Raw genomic sequence first — 26,844 nt, forward strand, 5'->3', positions numbered from 1 at the left:
ACTGACCTAGTGTTTTTAACCTTAATATATATATATATATACACAGTAAACATATACAGTATATGTGTCTGCTGGTATATACTGATATATAGTACTTTTTCCATTCCATTTTTAGACATTTTAATTCTTACACTGTTCACAACAGGGGTAATAGTAAAAATCCCTCTTTATATAAACTCTTTTTTAAGTAATCTTTTAGTAGGTTTTTCATGTTTATCTCTGCAGTACATGTCCATAGTTTCATGTTGTGTTTGCAAGGACTAAAAGTAAGCTGAAATTATACGTATAATTGCAATATAAACAATGAGTTTCTTCATCATTTCTAAGACAGAAAGGTCAAAACATTGGTCTGTTTTGTCTCAGTTTTTACATCTTTTTTTTTCTGTTGGATGTAACTTTGTTGGATTGCGGCAGCTGAAATGTGTGTTGTCTCCAGAGACTGGGTACAGGACAGCTTTTGGACTGTATTTTGTTGTTGTTGTTTTTGTTTTTCTTTTACAAAACCTAATAGCCTAAGCTATTATCCTTTTAAATGTCTTTCTCTATCCCCATGTAGAAACAGTTGTAATGGTGACAGTTGTATGAGGTCTTCTAAAAATGTATGTGCTGAGGCTGCACACAAAGAAAAAACAATGAGTGTCCCTGATAGAGTTTCTAGGATTGAAACCAGACAAAACTTTTTATGTAGTTACATACATCAGTAACACATTAATTATTAAAAGCACCACATCTTAAAAGTAAAATAAACTGAATAAGAAAATATTTTGGAACTTCTGCTAAACACCTCACATCAATTAAAATTAACAAATGTAAAAATGATTAATGATTGTAATTTTGTAGTATGGTATTGCTAACCATTTGTAATTAAAAAGAATAAGCTGCGTATGAATAATTTAACTTTATTGACTTGCAAGTTCCTAATTAGGTTAAAATAAGCCAATGAAAAAATTAATATAACACCTAATGGCTGATATATTATTGTGAACTTTTTTGAGTTTGTTTGAAACCTTTAAGTTGGGTTTGATATAAACTACAAAATATTTAAAAACCAGTCATACCCAGAAAGAACACTGTCATTTTACTTTCTAGAACATGTTTTAAAACACTTTTCTTTATTTTTAATATCTTCCATATTCTTCTTAATTCCAGAAAATATCTAAATTAACTGAATATACACATTGTCATTATATATCATAAAACTGACCCAGATAAATTTTAAAGGTACGTTATTATTGTGGTACTTGGATTTTGCTCTTAGTTTCAGGTAGATGGATGACAAATCTTAAATCACTTTGGATTTTCAGTTTATAGTGTACATGCAGTACACATTACAGTAGCACAATCAAAATAAAAACTATTAAAACTTGAACTTTAAATTGGTCTCACTCTTAGGCTTAAAAATGTATTATCTATTTAATTACCTAAAAATAACCTATGTCAATAGGAAAATAAAAGCCATTATTATAGAAATAATGTTACCTTTTTCATTTACGACTATCGCCTATATATTGGTATCATTCCCCTGTGAAGAATGGCTGTTTCCTTGTAGGTTGTAAGCACCCTTGCCTTGCACTTTAAAGCTCCCCATTTTACCTTGCACTTCGTAGACACTCGTAATGTTCAACCTAACCCTAAAGTTTAGGCATGCATGTCTAAATCACAGCAACAAAAGAAATTAAGTTCCAGAATTGGCTGCTTTTAGTTTGAAAATGATTTTTCTTTGTTGAGTATGTTTAACAGAAAAGCTAAGAAAATATATTTACAGAAAAGCATTCAGCCATAATATGAAGACTAAATGGTGACTAAATTTTATAACTTGTTTTAAAATATATATCTAGCATATGACACATATGAACTGTAACAGAAAAAAGTGTCACAGACATACATAAAAGCAAAGAAAAAATTCTTTAGGTGCATATAGGTACATATTTAAAAATATATAACTGCATTACAAATTCTGAAATTCAATATTTCTTATTTATGCATAGCAGAAAGGGTAGAAGTTGGTGGTGGATGCAATTTAAAATTGTGAACTGTTGTAAATATGACATGTTTAAATCGCTATTGTCCGGTGTTAAAATAACAGATGTTATTTTCAAAATATACACCTTTAGCCAGAAGCCAGTCTGCACTTGACCAATATGGCTATTGAATGAGGAAACTTGAATATCATTTTTTTACATTGCAAAATAAAATTTAAAGTAGAATTATAAATTGTGACTTTATGCTTAAGAAGCAGGCTCATGCTTCAGTAAATACTCACCCAGATTTGTAACACTGATGTATTTTGTTACCAACACATTGATTTTTCTTTTTTCCAAAATTAAACAAAAAAAAATTGATTTTGTCAGTGCCACACACTGATCCGCATTGTTGGTTTGATTTTTTTTTTTATCCATTGAAATGATTAAAGTAATTTTTGGTTTGATTTTGCCAGGCAAATAAGTTGAGTATGTGAGGCCAGTGCTGTATGGCATTTTTTCCTAATGTTGAGGTCCTGGGTATGTTAAGTCCACACTACTAAAGAAGTAATAAAGTAATATTTTTTTGCACACCGATCTTGTGACAGTATGCATTTGACCTTACCTTCACTTTGTGCAAGTTATATTTTGGCCTCACTGACATGTCTTCCTGGACTGTATGTACACCTATTTAGAAAGTGGAGCTTTAATAAGCTACAATACTATGGAATTACAGCAATACACCATTTGCGTCAGCTTTCAGTAATGTCAACATGCTAATTGAGACGTGTTGGTGCAGCACATCATATTCTCTCCAACTTTGTTTATGTGTCTACAGTTTGGTCACTATAGACTTGAATTAAATCACTATGGTCTCTCCCTGGGTTCTATGTTAATTTGCATTTATTATACACAATGTTTTGTAAGAAAGATAGATATACAGAAAGCAGCGTTTTACTTGATTTGAATACGGCTGAGAGCAGATTTGAAGAGTGACGTGTTTTCCTTTGTCTTTTTCAAGTACTATCCCATGATGTAAACTTGAATTATAGCATTTCTAGAGTGCCTGGTGACTTGGACTATGTGATTCAGTACAACCTTTGCCTCAGTTTTGCAATGCTTCTAGGTTTTTCCAGTTCTGACCATTGTCCGAATATAAAAAATATTACTTTAAAATTGTTTCTGTTCCAATAAACACCTTGGGTTTTGAAGTGAAGCAAATACAAGTTTGGAATTTACAAATGTGTATTGAATAGAACCTTTTATGGAATCAAACAGTATGTTTTTATAAGTTAATTTTTCACTACTTCCCACCTGAGACTATTTAATATGGTTTTTCAGAACCTTTGCTTAACATATTACTATTTTACATATTGTTGTATTAACTGTGCATCCTTAGCCTTCGTCTAATTAATAAAATGTTTACCAAGTGTGATACATTTTTTTTCTTATTCAGTGTCTAATATTTTACGTTTTGAAAATTTACATAAATTTACAGCTGGTCGTATTCATATTTAGGTCTCATACCACTGAGTGAAACTATCTGCTACATCTACAATTTACATTCACATAAAGCTGTAAAACTACACTGTTTTTCAATGTAAAAAATGTGAGTCGTTAAGTCCTTGTGATTAAGCGTCATCTGAGGATGAGTACGTCACGTAGCTCATCTGGAGGACATCATGGGGCGGCGAGTTCTACAAGTCACACTAAACTCAAAGGCAGTGGGACGTTGTGTTGAGTTTAAACTACATTTCCCAGCATGCATCTGAAACAGCGCCGAAAAACATCTGATTGCCAGAGAGAAAGAGTAATGTCCGCCGCGTGTACCGAAGGGTAGCAGAGATGGACCGCGGAGATAAAGCTTCCTCACGCTCCGACAGGTAAGTTTCAAACCTATAACATATGTGTCTTTAGACTTAGGAATTCACGGCAGGATCATGCTTGTCTTTTTTTTTTTTTGCTAACTTTACGACTTCCGTCTCTTGTGGAAGCTCGAGTCAATCATTTCGCGCGGCGTTGGCGTTGTGCCTAAAAATGAAAGCGAATCATGAGTCCTGAGGCGACGGTGGCACAACGTGCGATACACAAGTACGTTTGTTAAAACGTACGTGCCGTGTGATAAGTAATAAATAATCTCGTAGCGTATGGCCTTGCTGCGCTGTTCAGTGTATTTCTGAACAGCGTGTTACCCGCTGTATTCGTCGTTTCCAACTCGAAATCATGATTCACTGCGCATGAACAGTTACAGATACCCCCCCCCCCTTTTTTAAAAATAGCATTGTGAGCTCGTGTTCATTCTTCCCCATAGCTAGGCTATTCACTTCCTCTCTTCACTAAATTGCCTAAAACACCAGTTTTATGTAAGAGTGCAAGTGATGTGGATACAGCTGACCATAAATGATAAACATAAAGCACAGAACCGGCCAAGTGTAAGGTATTTAATAATAAACACGTCTTCTCAAATATATCAGCTGCATTTCTGTTCGGAGCGCAGGGTAGTGTGGATGACGTTGTGTGGCACGTGCTGGGTTCGGTCCCCCCCGTCTGCCACAAGGGGGGGCAACACCATTAATTTACTGCGGGTTTTGGGACCGCCGCGTGAGGCTCTGCCAACTTGTGAGTGTCGTGTGTGTGTGTGTGTGTGTGTGTGTGCGCGCGCATTCTCTGTCGATGTGAAATACACATAAATGTATGCTGCACTCACATTGTCATGGAATATCGCATAGATCCATATTAGACATGTGATTTTCGGCCTTCTCGAAATTGCCTTGCGTTAGGATTTGTTCAAAAAACGGTTGTTTATAATTTCCTGACCAAAAATGTTTATTGAAGCAAAGCCAAAAATGGCCTTAAAATTTCTGCTCTTGTGATATTATGTTGTACATATTGCTTTTGTCACTAAACTGTGGTAGAAGAAATGCAAGGTGAGGTATCTGAACTAGTGACTGAGAAACACAGTAAGTAAAGAAACCATAGTGCAAAGAAAGATAAGTGGCTGTGCTCCATGAGTATGCTGAAGCTGTATGCTTGAATCAGCCTAAGCATACAGCTCTTGAATAAAGTGGATTCAGTGATGGACTGAGAAGTTGACATGCCCCATTATCCCTCTTTGTACTTTATGGCTCACTCATTCAGATATGTTTTCTTGCTATGGAGATTCTACTGGTTTCAGTAAAGGAGCTCTTTCCAAGACATACAGGTAGTCCCTCGTTTGCGATGGGGTTATGTTCCGCGGAACCCTTCAGAAGTCAAAAATATCGTTAGTCAAAAATGCATTTGATACACCTGATACACTCCTCTGCATGACAGGCTGGGAGATGTGGATTGCTGCCGCTGCCCGGCATCGCACCGCATATCACTTGCCCGTGAAAAATCAAAATTCGAAGGACGGTTTCTACTGAATGTCTATTGCTAGCTCACCATCCTAAAGTCGAAAAATTGTAAGTCGAACCATCGTAAACCGGGGGCCAACTGTATTAGTCTTACTTCCTTTTTCCTGTATTGCTTCTTGCTCTTCTCCAGTTTTCACCAGTGCTGCTAATTTGAATGCTACAAATCAAAGTATAGTTTGAACAAGTAATTCATATGTTAGCAGTCATGTCCTGCTTTAGCTATTGCGCTACGGACAGGAACTCTACAAGGAATAGCCAGTCACATTGCTTATCTCACCCGGAGTTGTTAGCTGGATGACCATCACGGCTGTGCACTGGATACTGCTGGTGCTTCTCGGTGCTTGGGCTGTGCGTTCGAAGCCCGCTCAGCCTGTGTTTACTTGTCTAGCAGACAGTTTACTCAGGAAGCGGCTAATGATGATTAACAGAAATTTTTATCCATGCTGACCTACTATGGTAGATACATGACAGTAACCTCTCAACATTCATTCATCCACTATACAGCAGAGCAATATGACACACACAAGGGCAATTTAGAGTCACCAGTCCACCTGAAATGTGTGTCTTTGGACTGTGGGAGGAAACCCGTATAAACATGGGGCAGCAGGTAGTATTGGCGTTAGAGCTGCTGCCTTTGGATCGAAAGGTTCCAGGTGTGATCCCCACATTTGGCTGTAGTACCCTTGAGCAAGGTACTTACCCTAAAGTACTCCAGTAAAATTACCCAGATGTATAAGTGAGTAAATACTTGTAACCTTAACATTGTAAGTCTCTTTAGAAAAAAGTGTCTAAGTGAATAAATGTAATGGGGAGGTGCAGGGGGACTTATTTACTCTGTGTATATTAGTGATTTTGCAGTTTATATTTTATATATACCAAACCTTTACGAAAAAAGTTATATTTAATGTATGTATTTAACATTTTTACATATTATGTTTAGTATTACATGTTTTATTAATCTTTGTGTAAAGTGCAAGTTTATTGAAGCATATCCTGTAAGGTTCATGGGGTGACTGGGTTAGACACTTTTTTGGCTTTACACATAGTATGAGCAGTATAGCAATGTAACACACACATCCATGCATGAGTTCAACTCAATCATGCCTTTGGATTGTGGGGGTAAATTGGTGCACCCGGTTATTAATTGTATGGTAGGCAATTCCTACAAAAGACCTAAATGACACCATGTAGACGGCAATATGGATTTGTAGAGTAATAAAGAAAAATTGCTTTGTCATGTAGTCCTATGATAACTGTTAACTATTGAGCTAATCGTGCTTTTTAATGGGATTTAGTGGTATTTTAGCATAACTGGGTGCTGGTTTTGGGGTTCGGGAGCAAATGTTCATCATTAAAACTAATGCTAATTATGTCTTAAAATTTTGAGACTTCACCTTCTGAAGGATTTTTCAGCAATTTATTACCTTTATAAGGTGGGATTGGGGGGGGTCAGTGCAGTAAGTGTCTGAACTGATAGCTAGCAGCCGCAGAACACTGTTTTGAGTGTTTTGTAACTTATTTTGACAGATGAGATTGATCCTCGTGTTAAGAATGATCAAGTTACAAAGTCTGAAGATGTGAATAAGTTTTACATTTGTATATTCTAAAGTGTCTGCAGTGGTGCAGATATAACCTATGTTCAGTCGCCAAGAGGAATCTTGTTACCATCGCGATATCTAACATCAAGATTTTTACGAAATCTAATCTATGTATTTTGATTGATTATGACTTTGTTGTAAAAGCAACTTTAAAGTTACAAGCAAAATGAGTTACAAATAGCCCTTATTTTCCAGTTGAGTTTCTGAGTTGAGGAGGCGATGTTTTGCTGTGACTGCACATTTTTTAATGAGACATAAACATTGGAAAAATAGTTTTCTTTAGTAGTTTGTGTGATGCCCATGGATCTTTCACCCGACCTTTACAGGAACAGCAAAAGTCACTGGTGGCTTGTACATGTAAGCAACAGACGGACAAATTGTTTAGTAAATATTTTTTGCCACACCTCCACTGTCCTCTGAAGATTAATAAGTGGTAGAGCACTGAAACAACTAATAATGTGAACAATACAAAACTAAATGCCATAAGTGAATTATATGGTGTTATTTTTAAAAATATTTAATTGCTCAGTCATTTAATGATAGGAATGTCAAACATTTTTTTTTTTTTAATGTTGTACTGCTGTATACTTCTTGGTTAATTTTTTCATCTTTTTCGATCTAACAGATCCAATTTGGATTGTGTATAGTGCCAAATTAATTGCCTTCTTTTTTCCTATTTTTTAGCTGTCCTCTATCCTTTCTCCACTAATAGATAAATATTTGCAGACACATCAAAGATAGTGTGTGTACTTCGCAGATTTTTTGTACCTTGTATGAGTAAGCGTAGCCTGTATTTACCTGTTGCAGTCTGTGAGGAAAGTTACCCGTTCCACACCTGAAACAATAGTTCACCTGCCTTTGGTCTCGTCCAGAAGGTATTATGCTGTAACTGATCCCAAGAGAGAGGGAGGGCATCGTGTTTCATCATGCTGTTTTTTTCCCTTTTGCGTCCCTAGAGACAGGAGGGAAACGCATTTCCACACAATGCAAACATACGGAACATCCCCAGACAAGAGTGTAAATACAAAATATTCTGTATCTTCGCATTATGTGACCTGCTTGACTGACCATGCCCATCGCTTTTGCCCCCCCCCCCCCAAAACACACACACAATTACAATGCTGACAGAACAGAACATTAACTGACCTGCCTCATTCTTATATGTCCCGTTCTGTTCCCCAGATGAACTGTTGTCACAGCATGTCACATTCGGTGTCAGAAACACATGACTGTCTATCTCCAAAATGGAAACAGCGTGGCTGCGTGTGTGTAAGTGTGTGAGAGAGAGAGAGGGAGAGTGTAAGAGAACGAGTCATTCAGTGAATGTGAAAGGGAGGTCTCTCACAAACCTACAGCTATTAATAACATGTAACGAACATAATCTGGAGGATAACTTATCCTCTTACGTTTGTTGGCAGCAGGAGAGGTGGGAAAAGGAGCTTCATTTTCATTTCTGGTGCTCTTCACAATGTCTGCTGCAGCACTCCTGAAGTGTCTGAAGAAAAGAAAACTGATGTGAGAGGCATAGTTTCGTTTTTGCCTACTCGCGTGTGTGTGTGAGAGACCCAGTCCTCCCTCCCTCCCTCCCTCCCTCCCACAACGGTGTCCTGCCAGAAGGCAGGAGAGCTCAGTGCTCCATCTCTGCTGTGGTGCCGCTGCAACCTGCAGTGTCACCCAGAAACTGATCTTGCATACAGTGGTCCAGGAATCTGCCGTGGGGAGCGATTATTGGCTAGCTGCTGGTCATGAGCACTCTCCCGGCTTTCTCGGGGGCCAGGATATCTGGCTGCTGGGCTTTCAGGTCCGATGGCAGGTAAGCAGTTACCCATACCCTCTTATCTCTGAGGTGCTGCTACATGCATTGTCTTTTCACCTAGAAATTTAAGGTAGTGTTTGCTTTGGGGTGCATCTCTCTTCTATTGATGTTGGCTGGCGGCTTTTTATAGGTTGCTTTTAACTCTTAAGTGTCCAGTTTTTGTGAAAAATTTCACAGCTGAGCTTGGCAGAACCTGTTGGAGATGGTTGAAGTCAATGTGTGCCTTTTATATTTAGCTTTTTTTTAAAATTCATTCTTCTACTGACCTGAAAGCACTGATATATACTTGTGATTTCGAAATGCTTCTAAGCAAACATGTCCTGATTAGGGACTTTAAATGCTTTGTTTACATTTATGCATGTCCATGTTCTTCAGTGAACTGCTATCGTCCGTAACATGTGGGCTGACATTTCGTAGCATTCCCCTATCTGGTGTCCCTGATAAAACAGTAAACTGAAACTAAAGTACATTTATCTACTTTCCGTCCTTGCCTCCAAGCTGCAGGCTTATCGGTTCTTGCCTGTTGTTTAAGGTATTTAGAAGCACTTCTCCCATAAGCATTTTCTGTGTCACCTTTGATCCTTAAGTGTTTCGCCTGCAGCTTAAATCCAATAAAGCAATTTAGAGGCTAAGGAGAAGCATATAACTAGTGTACACAGCTGTAGTTCTGAATTTTCTTGGGCACAGAGCGAAACCTGGATGCTTCCTCTGAAAATGTCAAATTTCTTGAATTCTGCGGGCTGGGAAGTTTGGATCTCCAGAGCGATGCAGTAGGTTCTTGGACTCATGCTTTCCTAGCCAAGGCTGTTAATGGGCGGTATTTATGTAAAAAGTTCAGTGCATAGTCTTCTGTGTACTTTGCACGTACTGTGGGATTTCACTAATTTAAGTGAAGTACTTATTCAGGTATTATATAGGTAGTTGATATAAATATATCAATATACAGGTATTTGAGCACTTGTGACATTGTCTTCATCCCTAGCTGGGTTAAAGAAGACGAACGATGAGCTTGGATATTTATCTTTAGTGATTTATGTTTGTAGTGTGTATCATAGTTAGTCCATTTTTATGGTCCAGAGTCAGAGCTGAGTATCAGTTCCTGGTATATTTCTTATCCTGTAGTTAATTTTACAAGTGAAAGCTCAATTCAAGATGTCCAAGATGGGTAACAAAAACAAATCTCAAGACTTCTGAATTATGATAATGTGCATGCAACCTTTTTATTGTTGCAATCAGGTGTACTAGGGGACTTTGGACTGTTGGTATTCGGACAAATCTTTGTATTAATGTAGATATTTTGCCCCTCGGTTTGTAGATTTTGTGTAGTTATTGTATCTATTTAGCTGTGTATTTGTGTATGGGACAAGACATGACACAAAAGGTAATGTATAGCATATACATTACCAATAAAAACTTTCAGTACACTTGCTGAAAACGTTTTTTTTCCTCTTTCCCTGAATGTATTTCGTTAACAAGTTTTAGTGACACACAAGCCAAACATGTCTTCCTAGCTCTTCTGCAATACCTCCCAGAAATGTGGGACGCTTGTGTGTGCATTGTTTCATTGTTCTGTCCAGTTCCTCGCATTACAATTATTACCCAAGTTGCGTACTTGTACTTACTCTTTTGAATGATACTATATGTGCCACAAAAAAATAACTTCAATAATATGTACAGCAGTGGGTTTTGATACAGTGGTGAAATGATTGAGAATTCCTAAATAAAAGAACTTTCTCAGAATGATGTCAAGTGTTGCATTTGTTTGACACTAAATCACAATGGGTTATCAGATCGGCATGATGGATCTGTAGCTCAACATTGATGGGACATGGCATACAAAAGGTGAAAAAATAAATGCTTTATTTAATGTTTGCCTTAGGCACATTTTTTATGTTTAAAGAAGGATTTTTTTTTTTAATGGTTTAAAAAAACAAACTGGTTTGATTTGATGGTTGAATGGGGCTGGGATTATGATCCTGTGACTCGGACTCCAACTTGAAGCCAAGAGCCTTTGGACCACAAGTCGAAGACAAGATTAAAAAACTGCTAGTAACTTATCAGGTGCACAGTATTATACTCTGTAGTACAAAAGAGAAGTTCGGCCTGATGGAAATTAATTTGGTGTATTCGGTACATAATCTGAGTCGTGCCATTTTATTTTGTGATACCTGACTAGACCATTTATTGCCTTCTAATAATTCCAGATATACAACATAGGTTTCTGTGTAATGACTCTTGTGTTTGTGCTTAGCGGACAAGATACTTCACATTCGGAATTGTGCTTCATGTTCTCATTTTACTTCGTGCAAAAAAGTGTGGAAGTGGATTTTAATGCACAGCAGCATTCTAAAAAGCAAACCTATTAAAACATTAGAAAATATATGATCATCATCTCAAAATTTATGTCTATCCAGAGAGTGCTGAATAACAGTGAGTGTAACTACTTGGGGTTGAAAAGCAGTAGAATAATAGTAGAATTAACTGCTAGTTTTATTCTTCTCTGGTTTCCCAGCGGTTGCAGTGAGGATTCGTTAGACAGGCTCCTCCCCCCTGTCAGCACAGGCCTCTCCCCCAGGAAGAGAACCACAAGCCAGTGCAAATCAGAGCCCCCTCTGCTGAGAACCAGCAAAAGGACCATCTACACTGCAGGGCGACCGCCCTGGTACAACGAACATGGCACGCAGTCCAAAGAGGCATTCGTCATTGGTGGGTTGTACTACTTGGCTGATACATAACCCTAAAGTTGTAACACTGGCTGTAAGTTTTATTCCTTTCCTATACTGCTGTGACATTTGCCATAAATTGTTTTCTTTGATAAGGAAGATTACAAGATAACTATTCCGGAAAGGCAGATACTCATTAAGTGAGTGTCTGTGTCACCATATGTTTCACACGGTGTCATCGCTTTGTTTAATACACCAGTCTGTGACTGGGAGATGCAGCCGTTTTTCCACTCGGGAAAGTTTGAATGAATATGATTTCCCTCCCTCCCTCCTCCTCGTCTTCTCCTCTCCCAATGGCAGGCCTTTGTGGAGGCAGCGCTTCAGGGAAGACCACAGTGGCTAGGAAGATCATTGAAGCTTTGGATGTCCCTTGGGTCGTGCTCCTCTCCATGGACTCCTTCTATAAGGTAAGGGAGGAGTTATGGATGTGTTGCAATAGCATAGTGTGGGAATATGTTACATTCACGCTGTGGGGGTGCTAATCTGAACCATGCTTGCTGTGCTGACTGGCTGTGGAGGGTCCACCCTAGACTTTTTGGCAAGGTGCAGCTTTTCCTGCTCCAGAGGAGGACTTCATTGTCCGATTGACAGTATAGAGGGATCTGGTATATAGTCCCTTTTTCCATTGACAGGGTTTGTCATGGCTGACATTTTTTTTTTCCCTCTTTCAAAAACCACATAATCCGGCCCCTCTTGGTCTGTTTATAGCCCACAAGCCGCAAAGCCTCTTCTTAGAGAGGAGGAGATAATGGGATTCCAGGAGGATGTGTGGGAGACAAACAGGCTGGATGTCAGTCTAGGGAGGGGGGTGAGAAAGGGAGGGCCAAGGGGTTGCCAGAGGAGTGCTGTCAATTAGCTTCTCTCTTTGGCATTACATAATGGGTTCAGTAGCAGCTTCCACCAGGCTCATAGGAAAGCCAGTTTACCGCAGATTCAGGAATCTTGTCAGAGTCCATCTGTGCCCTCTTCGAAACTGTAGCAAGCTATATTCACTGCGGTAATTCCTGTGCAGAGGTGGTGGAAGTGAGTATGGCAGCAGGGGGCAGCAGGTAGTGTAGCGGTTACAACATTTGCTTTGCAGGTCCAGACCCATGGTTTGAATCGCACATATTTTTACATTTACCTTTTTTTTTTAATTTAGCTGACACTTTTCTCCAGAGTGATTTACAATGTTAAGGTCTACAATGATTTACCCAGTTATACAGCTGGGTAACTTACTGAAGCAATTAAGGGCAAGTACTTTGCTCACGGGTGCTACAGCTAAAGGTGGAATTTGAACCTGCAGCCTTTGATAAATTGGAGAATTATTATAAATAACTCATGTTGCTAGCCACTTTGGAGGAGAACATCAGCTAAATGAATAAGTAAAAACAAAAATGCTTCTTTCTGAATGCACATTAGGACCTAAACATGTCTTGGTGACCAGTTTTCTCCCATTTTGCAGTGTGCATGCAAAGAGGGTGCAGGTCTGAGGATAGGACAGGGTCACAGCACCATGTGCTTCTGCAGTGGACTCTTGCGCGTACAGTAAAGTTTCCCCACTGCTGTATCTTGTCTCTGACTGCAGACTGCATGGCCTGTGGTCAGGTGCTACAGGACTTTTATTACACTGTTAATTATAAAGTCTCTCTGGTTGGTTGTTTAGGAGCAGCAGATTCTGCCAAATGCTTTGGTAGCAGTTTCAACAGCGACCACTTGGCTGAACATAGAGAGGGGTCACAGCGTCCCTGTCCTCCCTAAATTTAGTTTGGCTAATTTCAGCTCTCCTTGTTCAGGAGAAGACCTCTTTCTTCCCGGGGAACTCCTGCTGGTTCTGACTCCTGATGTTTTCCACAGGTTCTCACCCCTGAACAGCAGGCCCTGGCTGCCAGCAATGATTACAATTTTGACCACCCAGATGCCTTTGACTTTGGTCTTTTGGTGCACATCCTGCGTAAACTGAAGCAAGGCAAGAGCGTGAAGATCCCTGTGTATGATTTCACCACGCACGGCAGGCAGAAGGAATGGGTGAGGGCCTACTGAAGTTTGTACACATGCCAAATGCTCAAAAACAAAAGGGTCTGACATTGATTCATTGTTGCAGTGGGAGCAGAATTTGGCTGATGTTCTCATCAAAATAGTCATACTTCATCATAAATACATGCATCCATCATAAAGTCTTAGGTATTGACATAATTGGGGAAGAATTTTTTTCCAGGTATGTAACTGTTTATGAATGTATAGTAGCTTATTTATGTATAGCAATGCATGTGATATGAATAAAGCAAAGGATATATACATGTTTCTCAAGTGTGTTTGGGCATATTTTCATAGGGAAAATGTATGACCTATTCATTGAATGTAAGGCGATAGTATCTTTTGGTGTATAAGATGCACAATGTCACTGACTTATAATATGTGTTTGCCAGCTGATTATATTTTTCAATATAGTACTGAACCACATTTTTTCCAGTGGTATGTTGAACTGTACACTTTACATCAGATTTACATTAGAATTATCTCTTTGTGGTCCTAGAAAACTGTGTATGGAGCCAGCGTTATTATTTTTGAAGGAATCATGTCTTTTGCCGATAAGGAGTTATTGAAGGTAAGGTTCTTTAAGTGTTTTGTTCTTTTGAGCAGCAAACCTTCATGCAAACAAGAACAAGAAATGTTATGCCCTCTGTCATACGTCAGCCATTTTCATTTTTTCAAACTCCAAAATGCTAACCCTCGGTGTTCTTACCAGCGACATTTTCTGCTTTCTCTCAGCTCCTCGACATGAAAATCTTCGTTGACACAGATTCCGATATCCGTCTGGTGCGGCGTCTGCGCAGAGACATCACAGAGCGTGGGCGGGATATTGAGGGCGTCATCAAACAGTACAACAAGTTTGTGAAACCTGCCTTTGAGCAGTACATCGAACCGACCATGCGCCTGGCCGACATCGTGGTACCTCGAGGTGAGGTTACAGATCCTGCCTCTCCTGTCTACCTCATACATCCTCAGCTTTTGTGTACAGTATTCATGAAAATATCTGCTCATCTATGATACCATTGTGGCTGATTGAGGGGTGGAGGTGGCTGCATGAACCCAAAAAAAAACAGACAGAAGGTTATATACCAAGCAAAACAGGGACATGGCCCTTTAGAGCAGAATACAAATGTGAAGATTGATGTCAAGATACAGAAACAGAAAATAGCCAAGAAAAGCTGAACTGTGGCCACTGACAGGAAGTCGTCCTCCTTGTCTGCCAGGCTAGTCCTCAGACCAGCAGCTTGTACTGTATGTCTTTGTTTATGGGTCCTCGTTGACCTGTAGTTGGTTGTCAGTACTCTGGCAGGTTGTGCAATGTAGAGCTGCCCTTCCGACCGCATGACATTGGTTGGCTTATACCAGCTCACATTGTCCACTCTGGTTCTCTCCCCACCAGAACTGATATGTGATGTACACAGTTCCGTATTCAGATTCTTGTTTAGTAAAGATAATTTAATGCAATTTTTATTTGCACTTTTGAATGTCTGTTCAGGGGGTGATAACTGTAAATTGTGGTGTTTTCCCTCCTTGCAGGTGGAGGGAACATGGTAGCCATTGACCTCATTGTCCAGCACGTCCACAGCCAGCTAGAAGAAGTGAGTGACCGCTTGGATGTAGGGATCGCGGTTAGGGGTTCGCAGTCTCCATTTGTAATCCCTTTCCAAAGTTATCAGTTTATGTTGTGTTCATATGTTTAAGCCCACTTGGTCAACTGTTCTTACTAATTTCAGAAAACTTAAATAAACTGCAATAAAAGCACAGAGGGAAAAAGGAAATGGAGCAAGAAAGCATTTAAGCTCTTTACATTTATTCATTTAGCAGATGCTTTTCTCCAAAGTGACGTACATCTCATAGAAAGTACCGTTTGAGCATTACATTAGGAGAAAGAGACATAGTTGCAGACGTGTGATTAAGTACAGTTAGTTTGTTTCTATGCACCAATGTTCATCACACAAGTAGATGCATAAAACTCAGAATATTGATGATTCCTGATCAGCCTCCTCCTAATTTTTTTTTTTTTTTTTTTCCTGTTCTAACTCAGCTGGTGGTCTGCTTATAGGAGAGTTCTTTGTTGTTTTGTTCTTTGAAGGCACAGTAACTTGAGGCTTCCTTGACAGTTTTAGGATTTTTCTTTAAATCATAAGTTATGATATGGTGATCAAGAGGAGATAGTTCTTGGCTGAAAGTTCAGTGTTCATGTTTGCTCAAATTTTGCAAAGCCCAGTGGCAGTGTTTTTTAGATATTGTTTTAATAGTCCTCTAAAATGTAAATTTAAGCAACTTGAAATGTAAGCCCTTTCAGTCGCAGTTGTAACAGAAGGCCAACACCAAGGACTGCAGTGTTTTTATTTTTTTTTTTAAGATGCAGCTTGTGCCTTGCAATTTTGGTGTGGTTTGCTGCTTTGCCTGAACTAATTTGCATGTAAAATGTCGTTGTTTGGTCCTGGAGAGTTGCACACGTTCCTGCTTTTGTTGTACCTCAAGTCTCAGCTGAGTAATTGTGGTTATTGATTCGATGTGGTTGGGAATGACTTTCTTGTGGCAGCGATCAATACGCCAGGTACATTATGAAAGCGTGAGTCTCTCGAGGACTGAACACTGACAAACACACTTTGGCATGCAGTTTACCTGGACAGTGTGTTCAGTGGTGAAATTGAACCACAGTTCCCACCCTCAGTGTTCACTGTGCATAAGAAACTGTGTGTTTTTGCACAGTTCAGAGTGGTTGAAATTGATCCCCGAATATGAGTGGAGAACGAGGGGATCTTGTCATAGTTCATATCACAGAAGCGGTAGTATTTAATCTAGTTCTGACAGATAAATGTAGCTAAGTGATGATTCAGACTTTAGATTGACTTTATGATGAAACACAAAAGTTCAAGACAGACAGGCTGTTATTTACATATTTGCAAACCTTGGATGGAGAGACTGGTTCCCATGGTCGGATATGGAAATTCATCCACATGCAGGATGAGGTTTGGAAGCATGAATCCCTGGTTTTACTACTTCTCAGGAAATCTATTCGTTTCATCCCGACTTCGGGAATACATTATTCTTTTGCTCTCCTCACTTGAGTCATTCGGACCCTGGGAGTTTTTGCAAGTTTATTTGCACCCTCTAGTGGATAAAACACTTCTGTATTGGAAGTGGAGACTGTCATTTCTGTAATTCATTCGGCACTCTTCTGACACAGGCTTATATAATTTGTCTGAGTTTGTAAAGATTATCGTAGTACATTTCAGTAGTTTTTCAATACTTAGAAATATTGTGTCTTGAAGCAAATGTGTGTTCCTATCATATCAGCAGTACTAAAAGTAATTGCTGTATCTGACATAATGCTTTTATTATTTATATATCCAGTGCAAAATGGGTGACTTAACAGATGTATTTGCAAGGTTGGTCAGTTATGCTCGCTTTGAAATAGACACAACTTTTTGTGAATGCTTAGTGTACAAAAATACCAGCCCAGATTTGTAATATCCTGTGGCTTAATTCTGTGGTTCTTTTAACGACCAAGGAAAGGAAAATACAACAGCAAGACAAACGAGTGACTGCTGCTTTGTGTGTACTAATGGATAGGATTGAAGGTTCACCTTCTGTTGTGTTTCCTCTGTGCCTTGTTATTGGCCTTGCCGTTCACGGACTGCTCTGTACTGTGTCCGCGCAGCGCGAACTCAGCGTCAGGTAGAGTAACCCACCCCTTTACTGCTTCATTGCCCCTACCTATGTACCCCTGTCTCACCCAAGCAGCCTGCTGCAGTACATGCTGCCCCCCCTCCCTTTTACACACACACACACACACACACACACACCCCATCCTGTGGATTGGAGGACCACGTTGCAGTGTATGAACTCCAATCTGGCTACAGTGCACTGTACATCCACATGGAGGGGTAGCCAACATACATTTTCTCACTCCTGTCAACAAGGCTGGTCCACAAGTTCAAGACGCTGAAGCATTTGCAAATACAAGCAGCATTTTGTGTATTTTATTTATACATGTATATGTATAGACATTCAGTAGTGTGGTATCTGGAAAGCTCTGATTTTGAATTTCTAAAAGGGGGTGTCCATGCATGCAACAGGCTGTATGGGAAGTGTGTATTTGTGTGTATGTATGTGTGTTTCTTTTTTAAATCAGTTGAATCATTAACATGGGGGCTGCATTCCTCTTCTTGCATTCTGTGTCTAAAAATACATGGCTGTTGCACCTTTCCTCTGTCCGGGTATGTGTGAAGAACTATTGTTAAATACCCAGCCTCGCTCGCAGTGAAGTTTCCAATATCCACCGCGACCCAAAGAGCAGTGACTCTGGGTTCTTTTTTTTTTTTTTTTTTTTTTTTTTTCCATTAGGTAAGCCGCCTCGGCTGCAGCAGTGTTGAGAAAGGAAACCCGCCTGGCTTTTTAGACACAGGATGTTGTGGAGCCGAGAGATTCAGCTTTCAGCCATAGTCTTTGAGTGACAGCTCGAACGCGCGCAGCGAGCATTCTTCACAAGCACGACCTCAGCAGCATTCCCTCTGACCCGGCAATGGCTTTTCAAAGAAAGAGGCGCTGTAATTAAAGGGTTAGGTGTCAGTATGTGTTCAGTACGGTGTTTTGAACGTAAATGGATTCAGTCCATTATCACGAAGCCCGGCCTGAACGCTGTTTCAAGTGGTCCTTTCGCACAGCGTTCAGGCAAGCCAAGTCCTGCAGCAGGCAATTGTTCCGTGATGAATGCAAACAGCAGTTCGAACTGTCACACGTGCCAAAACAGCGGGAGGACTTCATTCTCATTCATCCGGTGTAATGTTCATTTCTATTTTGTTTGTTTGTTTTTTGTGTTTGTTCTGTGTCTTTCTGTTCTCGTGGTTTGTTCCAATCTTTCCGTCAAACCCTCTTCTCTCCATAGAGGAAGCTGCGCTGGGATATGTGAGGAGATTTGCATTTGATCTTTTTCCCTAGTGTATTTTTTAAAAAAAAAAAAAAAAAGTGAATTCAACTTTTGTGGATGCATTGTGGGTTGAGTGTAAATTGATTCAGCCTAAAGACTGCATAACAGCCCTGTTGAATTATATGGCAGCCATTTTCAAATCTCAGCTATTTATTTCATTTATGTGTCAGCATCTAACATTGAGAGTCTGATGCTTAAGTGACAATCTATTTTTCATTGTTGTGCAAACTTCGGCTGAATCATTTTTAATTGGCATCATGTTCTTTTAAATGAAATGGATCAGAAATGAATGATATCAAATTCTTAGACAAAACCTTAATTCATGAAGCAGTCACACTACAGTTTATTTTATGAAACATGTTTTAGATTGTTACTTCTAGGATATTAAATGTGTTTCTAGACCAACAAATCACAGTAATGTAGTGATTCTGTGATTGTGTTGAATAAAAGAATAATGTAGTTAGTTTTAAAGCAGTTTAAATGAAAATTTTCATATTTATATACAAGGGATCAAATTAAATTGATGTGCAGTTTGGATTTGGATTGAAGTTACAATTATTTGATGCATTCATTTTCTGATTATGCTTTTTTGACTTGCTTAAGTCCACTTTTTATGGTAAGTTAACTCCATCTCAGTAAGCAGGTCAAAAACACTTGCACCTTTTCTCTGTTTTCTCTTCTTGGATGTCTGCTAACTCAGATTAACACTTGTGTGACAAATATTTATCCTACCTAAGGTGGCTTTATAGCTATATTTGTGTGTGAATGGCTGCAAAGCCATAGACTGACATTTTCCATGACAGTGAAGTGTTTGCATGTGTAAGATTGAGGTGGCGTTTGTGAGCTTGTCTGTCTGGCTTTGTTTGCAAAAGTGTGTGTGTGTGTTTTTCCTCCTGCTTTCCATCTCTGGGTTCAGGTCTGTATGTGTTTGTCTGTGGGTCTCAGTTTGTACATTCTGACATTCTTGACTATTGCTATGGTTACAGGGCAGCCCTGGCCTCAGCCCACCAAGCTCAGCCGCTCCCGCAGACACTCAGCGTGCTGGAGAGCACTCCCCAGGTCAGGGGCATGCACACCATCATCAGGTTAGCTCACTTTGTTCGCGCTTCCCAAGTCGTCGTCTTCATCAACGAAATATAAGAACCCCTCTGTCATACTCTCTCTCACACACACATAAAGACGCAGTATGATCACCTGTCCTCTCAACTTGTTCTAGCGGCCATCCTTGTCATTTCCCTTCTTATTGTGTCCTGCATTTCTCTCTGATTTGGTGCGATCTGCAGGTTGTTGTCGTTACTTTTGCATCGCTCCGCTTTTCATATTTTGTCACATTCATCTCAGACCAAACAAGCACCACATTTAATGTGCTGCTGTACCTTGCCATTGTTGGTACTACAGAATTGGTACTCCCATCTGCAAACAATACTTTGGTTATGGAGGAATCACAAGGATTAATGTTATATCTGTCGCCTGTGATTATGATGGTGTTCAAATGTGATGTGTATAATCTGGAGTGTATTTGTACAAGTGGTTTTTAAACCGATGTTAAGGAGCACAGTCACCTTCTGAAAGTATGCTTTACTGACACTTCTTTTTGACAATAGGAATAAGGAAACCAGTCGAGACGAGTTCATCTTCTATTCCAAAAGGCTGATGCGCCTCCTCATTGAGCATGCTCTGTCTTTCCTGCCCTCTCAGGTATGTCTTTGTCCATTTGTCCCATATGTCTGTCTTTTGTAAAGGGACAGCTGGTAGCAAAGTGAAATGAGCTACTGTCTTTGGACACAAAGGTTGCAGGTTCGAATCCTCCCTTCAGCCGTCGTACCCTTGAGCAAGGTACTTGCCCTAAATTGCTCTAGTAAAATTACTTGGCTGTATAAATGGGTAAAGAACTCTAAGTATCTTAAAACTGAGTCAGCTAAATGGGTAATTGTAATGCAAGACAAAGATTATAGCCATCCACCACCAAGTTCAACTTAAAAATGCGAGATACCAGCCAACACCTGTACTGCAGTACAGAAAGATTTTTATAGAACCACCGCTATTGAATTTGTTTTGAAATCAATCACATCACATATAGCACTGCATTTCAGTGAAATGCAACATAAGAAGCTCACAGGAGCATCTTTGACCTTTTCACCATCACTGCTTGTGCTGAAAGGCCTTAGCTTTCACAGACTGCACTCTCCTGCGTTGTTGCGTTAAATTGTGGTGCATGTTGTTCTGTACCGTGCAGCCACATGTTGTACAGACCCCACAGGGCCAAGATTACGAAGGAAGAACTTTCCACGGAAAGAGGGTGAGGCATTTCATTGTTCTGTCCTACATTCCAAAACACATTTGATCATTCTTAACTGTATGCTGGCAGAACAGAGGTAGAATGGTTTACAATAATCAGTTCTGGTTTTTATATATAGGCAATGCTTCTGAATATTGCAGATCTTAAAGTGCTCACCAAAAAATGGAGAAACTGCTACAACCAGTGCTTAAGCCTCCAGAAAAAACTGAAAGTGTTATAAAGCCAGCACTCACAGTAGTATCTATATTTCTTTTATCTTGTGAACACAAAAATAATGATCCAACACGTGTTATTTTTATTTTTTTTTACTCAAGCATAAAACATATTCAGGCATAAAATCTCAAATTAAATAAAGCTTTTTATAATTGAGGTTGTCGGTGGGAGTGATGTGCCTGATGTTTTTTTTCCATGTGCAATTTGCATGTTTGTTCTCCTACCCCCATCGGTTATACACAGAGCTTGCAGTACTGTGCCTCTCTTCTGCAGATCACGGGGGTGTCCATCCTACGTGCAGGAGAAACCATGGAACCGGCCCTCAGAGCCGTGTGCAAAGACGTCCGGATTGGGAAGATTCTCATCCAGACCAACCAGGACACAGGCGAACCAGAGGTGGGAGACAGTCAGTGTGTCGAAACTAATTTGAATGATAAAACAGCACTGGACCAGGATGTAGCATAATGGTTAGAACTGCTGCCTCTGGACTCAGAGGTCATAGATTCAAATTCTCCACGATGCTGTAATGCCCTTGAGCAAGGTACTTACCCAGGATTGCTCCTGTAAAAATTACCCAGCTGTACATATGGGTAAATGGTTAGTAAATGAATTAGTATTATAAGTCACTTTTCTCTAAAGCGTCAGATTAATGAATAAATGTAAAACTGAGTGAGACTGGATTAAGCCCAGACATTAACAGCAGTCAGCTCAGCCTGAGCTTGCTTTTATTGCATTTTGAAATGGTTTCCTTTCATGTACTTGGAGAAAAAAAAATATGTGCTCATATTACCATTTTTCAAATGTATGAAAAAGATTCCTCATTACTCTGAAAGCACTGTGCTCTGGTTTCGGCAGTTTAAGCATTCTTGGTAGCAGTTGGCTGTAGACCTTTTCGTTTTCGGATGTGGGGAAACATTGGGGCGACCCACCCACACCTTGCGCCCACACTGCCCACCCACCGCTCCCTTCTTCTCCCCCTGCAGCTGCACTACCTCCGTCTGCCCAAAGACATCAGCGAGGACTACGTCATTCTCATGGACTGTACCGTGTCCACCGGCGCCGCAGCTATGATGGCGGTCCGTGTTCTACTGGTGGGTCACCGGCTTTTGCCATTTCCCATTATCTTGGCTGTTTTATTCACAACGAGCAGAAGCTGTTCAGCGGTACTAAGTAGATGAGTGTGTAGAACTGTAACTGGGATATGTGCATGTGTTATGAAAAAGAATAACATCTAGCAATGTATAAATTGTCATAAACTTGACAACAGTTTTACACAGTACAGTGATATTGTTTTATATCATTTAGAAGTGTATGCAGCAGAATAGTAGGTAATTTTAAATGAAGTGCAGTATTTCTTAACAAGCACAAACGTGTTGGTGTTCTGTACCTCTGTTTACAGGATCACGATGTGCAGGAGGACAAGATCTTGCTGTTATCCCTGCTGATGGCTGAAATGGGGGTGCACTCTGTGGCCTACGCATTTCCACAGGTCAAAATTATAACTACTGCTGTCGACAAGAAAGTCAACGATGTCTTCCACATAATTCCCGGCATAGGTGAGTGTGGCAGCTAACAACAAGAAATATAATTGAAGCGTACGATGGTATTGTTTATTTGGTTACATTTTGATTCAAGTACATTTTGACCATGGAAGTTGTTAAAATTTGTGATGTTGTTTGCAATGTAAGTTCATTATATAACTGCAATTAATACAAGGCACATGAAAAAAATGTGGTAAATATCTACAAGCAGTTTTTTTTCTAGTTTTCTTTTGTGCTCTGCTTAGCTATTCCAAGTGTGCTGTGATCTTTGGATGTAACACCTGTAAAAATCTCCACACACAGCTTAGGGTTGATCTGCTCAGGTAAATGAGAGGGTAGCTAAGGGCTGCAGTGAACAGTCAGTGGAGCATTTAACCCCCTTTCTCAATGACAATGCTTGGTTTCTAATTCCACTGCAAATCAGTACTCTGTCGAAGTGACTCACAAATTCCAAGATGTTTGGTTAAAAAAAGGGATATGTGCACATTAATTTATCACATTACTACATAATTAAGTTCCTAGTTATTTGTGTGCCAAAACCATTAAATTTAAAAAGAAGAAAATTTTCTGCTTTTTTTGGGAGCTTGAGGTATGGCTCAGGAGGCTGCTAAATTGCTGATATTCTTTCTCTCAAAGGAAATTTTGGGGACCGATACTTTGGCACTGATGCTCCCCAGGACTGGAGCGATGAAGAGACGGATGAGCCCAGCTACTAAAGGGGAATGGCAGATGAACAAACTGGGACAGCATGGGATTCTGTCCTTGGCAAACTGAAGGCAGGGCTTAGGAGGACTTTCTAAACGACCAGCATTAGACTCTCTTGTAAGAGTGGGCCTGATAACTGTAACGAGTATACATATGTGCATTTCTACATATTTTTATAAATATGTTAGGTTTCATTATACCCAAGAGAACATGGGTCGTATTGTAAGGATACATATTTCTGTCATGATTAAGCACTCTATTTTTAATTCTATTGCTGTCTGATTGTTGGGCAGCAATTTTGTTTAGTAGGATAAAGTGGCACATCCTTTGCGCTGCCTTCAGCATTTTCCAGAGAACGCAGGTATGGTTTATGTTATCTAAATGCTGGAGACGACAGTACTGAATGTGATGGGTTCACATTTTTAATCTATAAAGCATTTATATATATTGAGATGTCCTTTGAATTTTTTGAAGAATTTGCCTTTTCCAAAAAAGCTTAAATGTTCATTTCTCTATATCAGTTTTTTTTCAAGGACCACTGAATCAGACAACAGTGTAAATGTGTGTTTTAAACCTCAGCCTTTCCCCTTTACTAAGCACTTTCTGACCAAACCAGAATTGCTTTAGAGCTAACGCTCATTCATTTTCACTTTTGCATAAAATGGAGAGGTGTGTACAGCAACTTTCGTGTGTACACCTTTCCTCACCTTAGTTCTACCTGATTTCACAGGTAGTTCTTGGTTATTGGTCATGCGTGACTGTGGACGTTATCTTCATGTTTGCATTAAACGTGGTAAATTACAGTAGGCAAAGCTCAAGCCTATTAACTGTCTTCAGTTAAATAGTATTATTTTGGTGAATAGTTCAAGATACCATTTAAAATATCTGCAGATTTACAGATTTGTTTATTTTCTTTTACTTTCTGGAGTGTGAAATTGATGTGAGGTCGCTGCCTCGAAGTGTACTTGTTGGCATTTCAGACATGTGCTTTTCTTCCCTTTAAGCATGTCTTTTTTGCACTTATGTTTTTATATTTGCTTATCTGTTTGAATGCAGTCAAGCATGCAGCAAAAAAATACAGAGCCACTTAGTGAAATCCTGTAATACTTTCACAATGTTTTCATTTTATTGTCTTAAAACTCCTAAATGCAAAAATATGGGAAAATGTTGATTGGTTCCTTTGTATTAAGTGGCTTAAGGAGGTCAATATTGTTGCTTGTGTGTATCTTTAAATATATACATACAGACAACCTAAGATCACTTGTTTTCAAACTCATGCTACATTTACCATATATGGTATTAGCTCACAACAACTGGAAAATTTTTAATCGACATAATACAAATGGAATAATACAGATATTAAAGCGAAGCTTTTTTCCACTTCACTGTTTCACGTACTACTGTTTGCTTTGCAATAATATATTTGTTACGTTTTATTTCATTTATTCCAAGCTTTTAGTCTTTCAAAAATCCACTTATTTGGCTGAACAGATATATCTGGACACATGTTAGAGTATGTGTTTTTGTGTATGAACTGAGTTGGTCCACCCTGCTCCACCAGATGTCTTATTACTTCTCAGATGTTTTCAGAGCCTTCTTGACTGAAATAAGAGCACAACCAAAGAGTGAAATAGAATAATGAGCAGGTATATAGTTAGTTTTACAGAGAATATTGAAGTATGTTTTGGCATTACCTTCCAGTGATTCATGTCCAGCATTGCCCATGAATGTAGTATCAGTGCCACTGGGAGCGAATAAATGTTACTGGATATTTCTTAATTTTTATTTATTTATTTATCAAGGTTTTATCAAGACCCTGCTTTCCTCAAGCTAAATCTTTTCTGGCCATGTAAAACAACTCAACTCTATCAGGTAGTGTGCTGTGTGCTTGGTTTACTTTTGATACTGCATGGAATTTTCATATAAACAAATAAAATGATATTTTAATGACAAAGATATTTTCCTGCATATTTATAGCAACCTAACCCACGCCACAAGTACATGTAAGCATTTTGTACATGAGCGCTGTCTGTGTTTCTGAATTGCCTTTTCTGACATTTTCCATCGTCAGTTTCAGTTTGAATAGCTCAGGCTTATACTTCCTGCAGTGAAAAGCTATAACAAAGCTGAGAAGCATGAGTGGTAGTAACTTCCGTGTCCTGTCTGATAGCTTCCTCATTGCTCATCGGGAGAGTATGAATAGGTCACAACCATGTGATTTGTCCCCCCATAAACTGAATGTAAAGCGATCTGGTTGAATGGGAGTCGTTCATTGGTCATTTTTCTCACTTGCTGGATTTCTGTAGGTTTACAATGATTTTGTTCAAATAGCTGAATTTTAGACAAGATGCTCACAAATGCGCACACACACACACGTTCTGAAGCCACTTGTCCCAAGCGGGGTCGCGGTGAGCCGGAGCCTAACCCAGCAACACAGGGCACAAGTCTGGAAGGGGAGGGGACGCACCAAGGACGGGACACCAGTCCCTCACAAGACAACCCAAGGGGGACTCGAACCCCAGACCCACCAGAGAGCAGGCAGAGGCCAAACCGGCTGCACCACCGCACCCCCTGCTCACATAATTATTTAGAATTGGAGTTCAAACTGAAACCTCTACCGCAAATTTGCTCTAAGAGCATACGAGAATGGCTTTGGTTTATAAGCCTTAAGGTTTTTCATATCATGGACCATAGTTTGAAAACTGACCACAACCTCGGTGACCTTCATGGTTGTTGTATAAGTAACCTCCCAAGCTCTAATTTAGACCTCCCTAATTGTGGACCCTGTCTGTTTTTCTGTCACATTTGTGCTACTCCATGAGTCATGGCAGATGCACTACTACCAGACACTGGCTAGCTGCAAAGAAAAAACACACTTTCTCAACAAGTAGCACCTAACAAAACCCATAAGAAGCTAAATGTATCATTCGGCTAAATGTCAGTTCACTGAATTAAAACGTGAAGGTCGAAGAATAGGATGTGACATGGTGGCCCATATACATGCTTTGTATCCTGTTCCATCTGTGTATATTTAAGTAAACTGCTGCATCCTTTTTTTTTCTTTTTTTTTTTTTCTTTTTTTTTTTTTGTTGCTCCATTGATGTCCTGATGTCAGTAAGACTTTTCAGCTGAGCAGTTCGGAATAAGGTGACATGCAGGATCTTGCCAAAAGCGGCAGCCTGTCTCATGCTCAACCAGCGGCAGATCTTATCACTCAGCACCAGCTTCAGCGGTGGCACTGGCCATGTTCACTTTCAATCACATTCAGAATATGCAGGAAGGATGTTGTGGTTCTCCTCTTCACATGGAAACCAACCCTGATATCTTTGATCAGTTTCCATTATTAACGCACTTCATGAGGTGGCTTTGACCTGGTGCTCAAATGACACAAAGCAGTAAGGCTTCCCTTTCTAGCAACAGGTTCCACACCTTACTAAACAGGTGCACACATCTGGGGATGCTTAGTAGACTGCGGACAGCACTAGTAATTCTAGTGGTACCATCGGACTCCGTATTTCCGAACGTCGGAGGTTCTTTTCTAGGCCACAGAAATGGCAAGAATCCCCTCCAAGAAAAATTTCCACAAACGTGCCAAGAAAAAAATGGACTGAATTTATTTCACTGAAACTGGTTGTCTTCAC

General features: G+C 39.6%; 1 protein-coding gene across 3 annotated transcripts; it reads left to right on the forward strand.

The window, feature by feature from the left end:
* The first annotated feature begins 3,732 nt into the window (after nt 1-3,732).
* On the forward strand, nt 3,733-25,427 carry LOC108936992 (uridine-cytidine kinase-like 1). 3 transcript variants are annotated; one of them, XM_018756697.2, is made up of 15 exons: nt 3,733-3,844; nt 11,283-11,476; nt 11,794-11,900; nt 13,330-13,500; nt 14,009-14,080; nt 14,245-14,434; nt 15,043-15,104; nt 18,404-18,423; nt 19,432-19,530; nt 20,050-20,143; nt 20,682-20,744; nt 21,231-21,353; nt 21,941-22,048; nt 22,357-22,513; nt 23,135-25,427. In XM_018756697.2, exons 1-15 carry the CDS (start codon nt 3,807-3,809, stop codon nt 23,212-23,214), a joined length of 1,578 nt encoding a protein of 525 aa, XP_018612213.1. In that variant the 5' UTR covers nt 3,733-3,806; the 3' UTR covers nt 23,215-25,427. The 3 variants fall into 3 exon arrangements, with proteins under 3 accessions (XP_018612213.1, XP_018612212.1, XP_018612211.1); XM_018756696.2 differs by lacking the exons at nt 3,733-3,844; nt 18,404-18,423 and adding exons at nt 8,590-8,767; nt 17,177-17,193; XM_018756695.2 differs by lacking the exon at nt 3,733-3,844 and adding an exon at nt 8,590-8,767.
* The last annotated feature ends 1,417 nt before the right edge of the window (nt 25,428-26,844 follow it).

The sequence above is a fragment of the Scleropages formosus genome, chromosome 2 (genome assembly GCF_900964775.1).
Source record: "Scleropages formosus chromosome 2, fSclFor1.1, whole genome shotgun sequence".
In the NCBI taxonomy this organism is placed as follows: Eukaryota; Metazoa; Chordata; class Actinopteri; order Osteoglossiformes; family Osteoglossidae; genus Scleropages; species Scleropages formosus.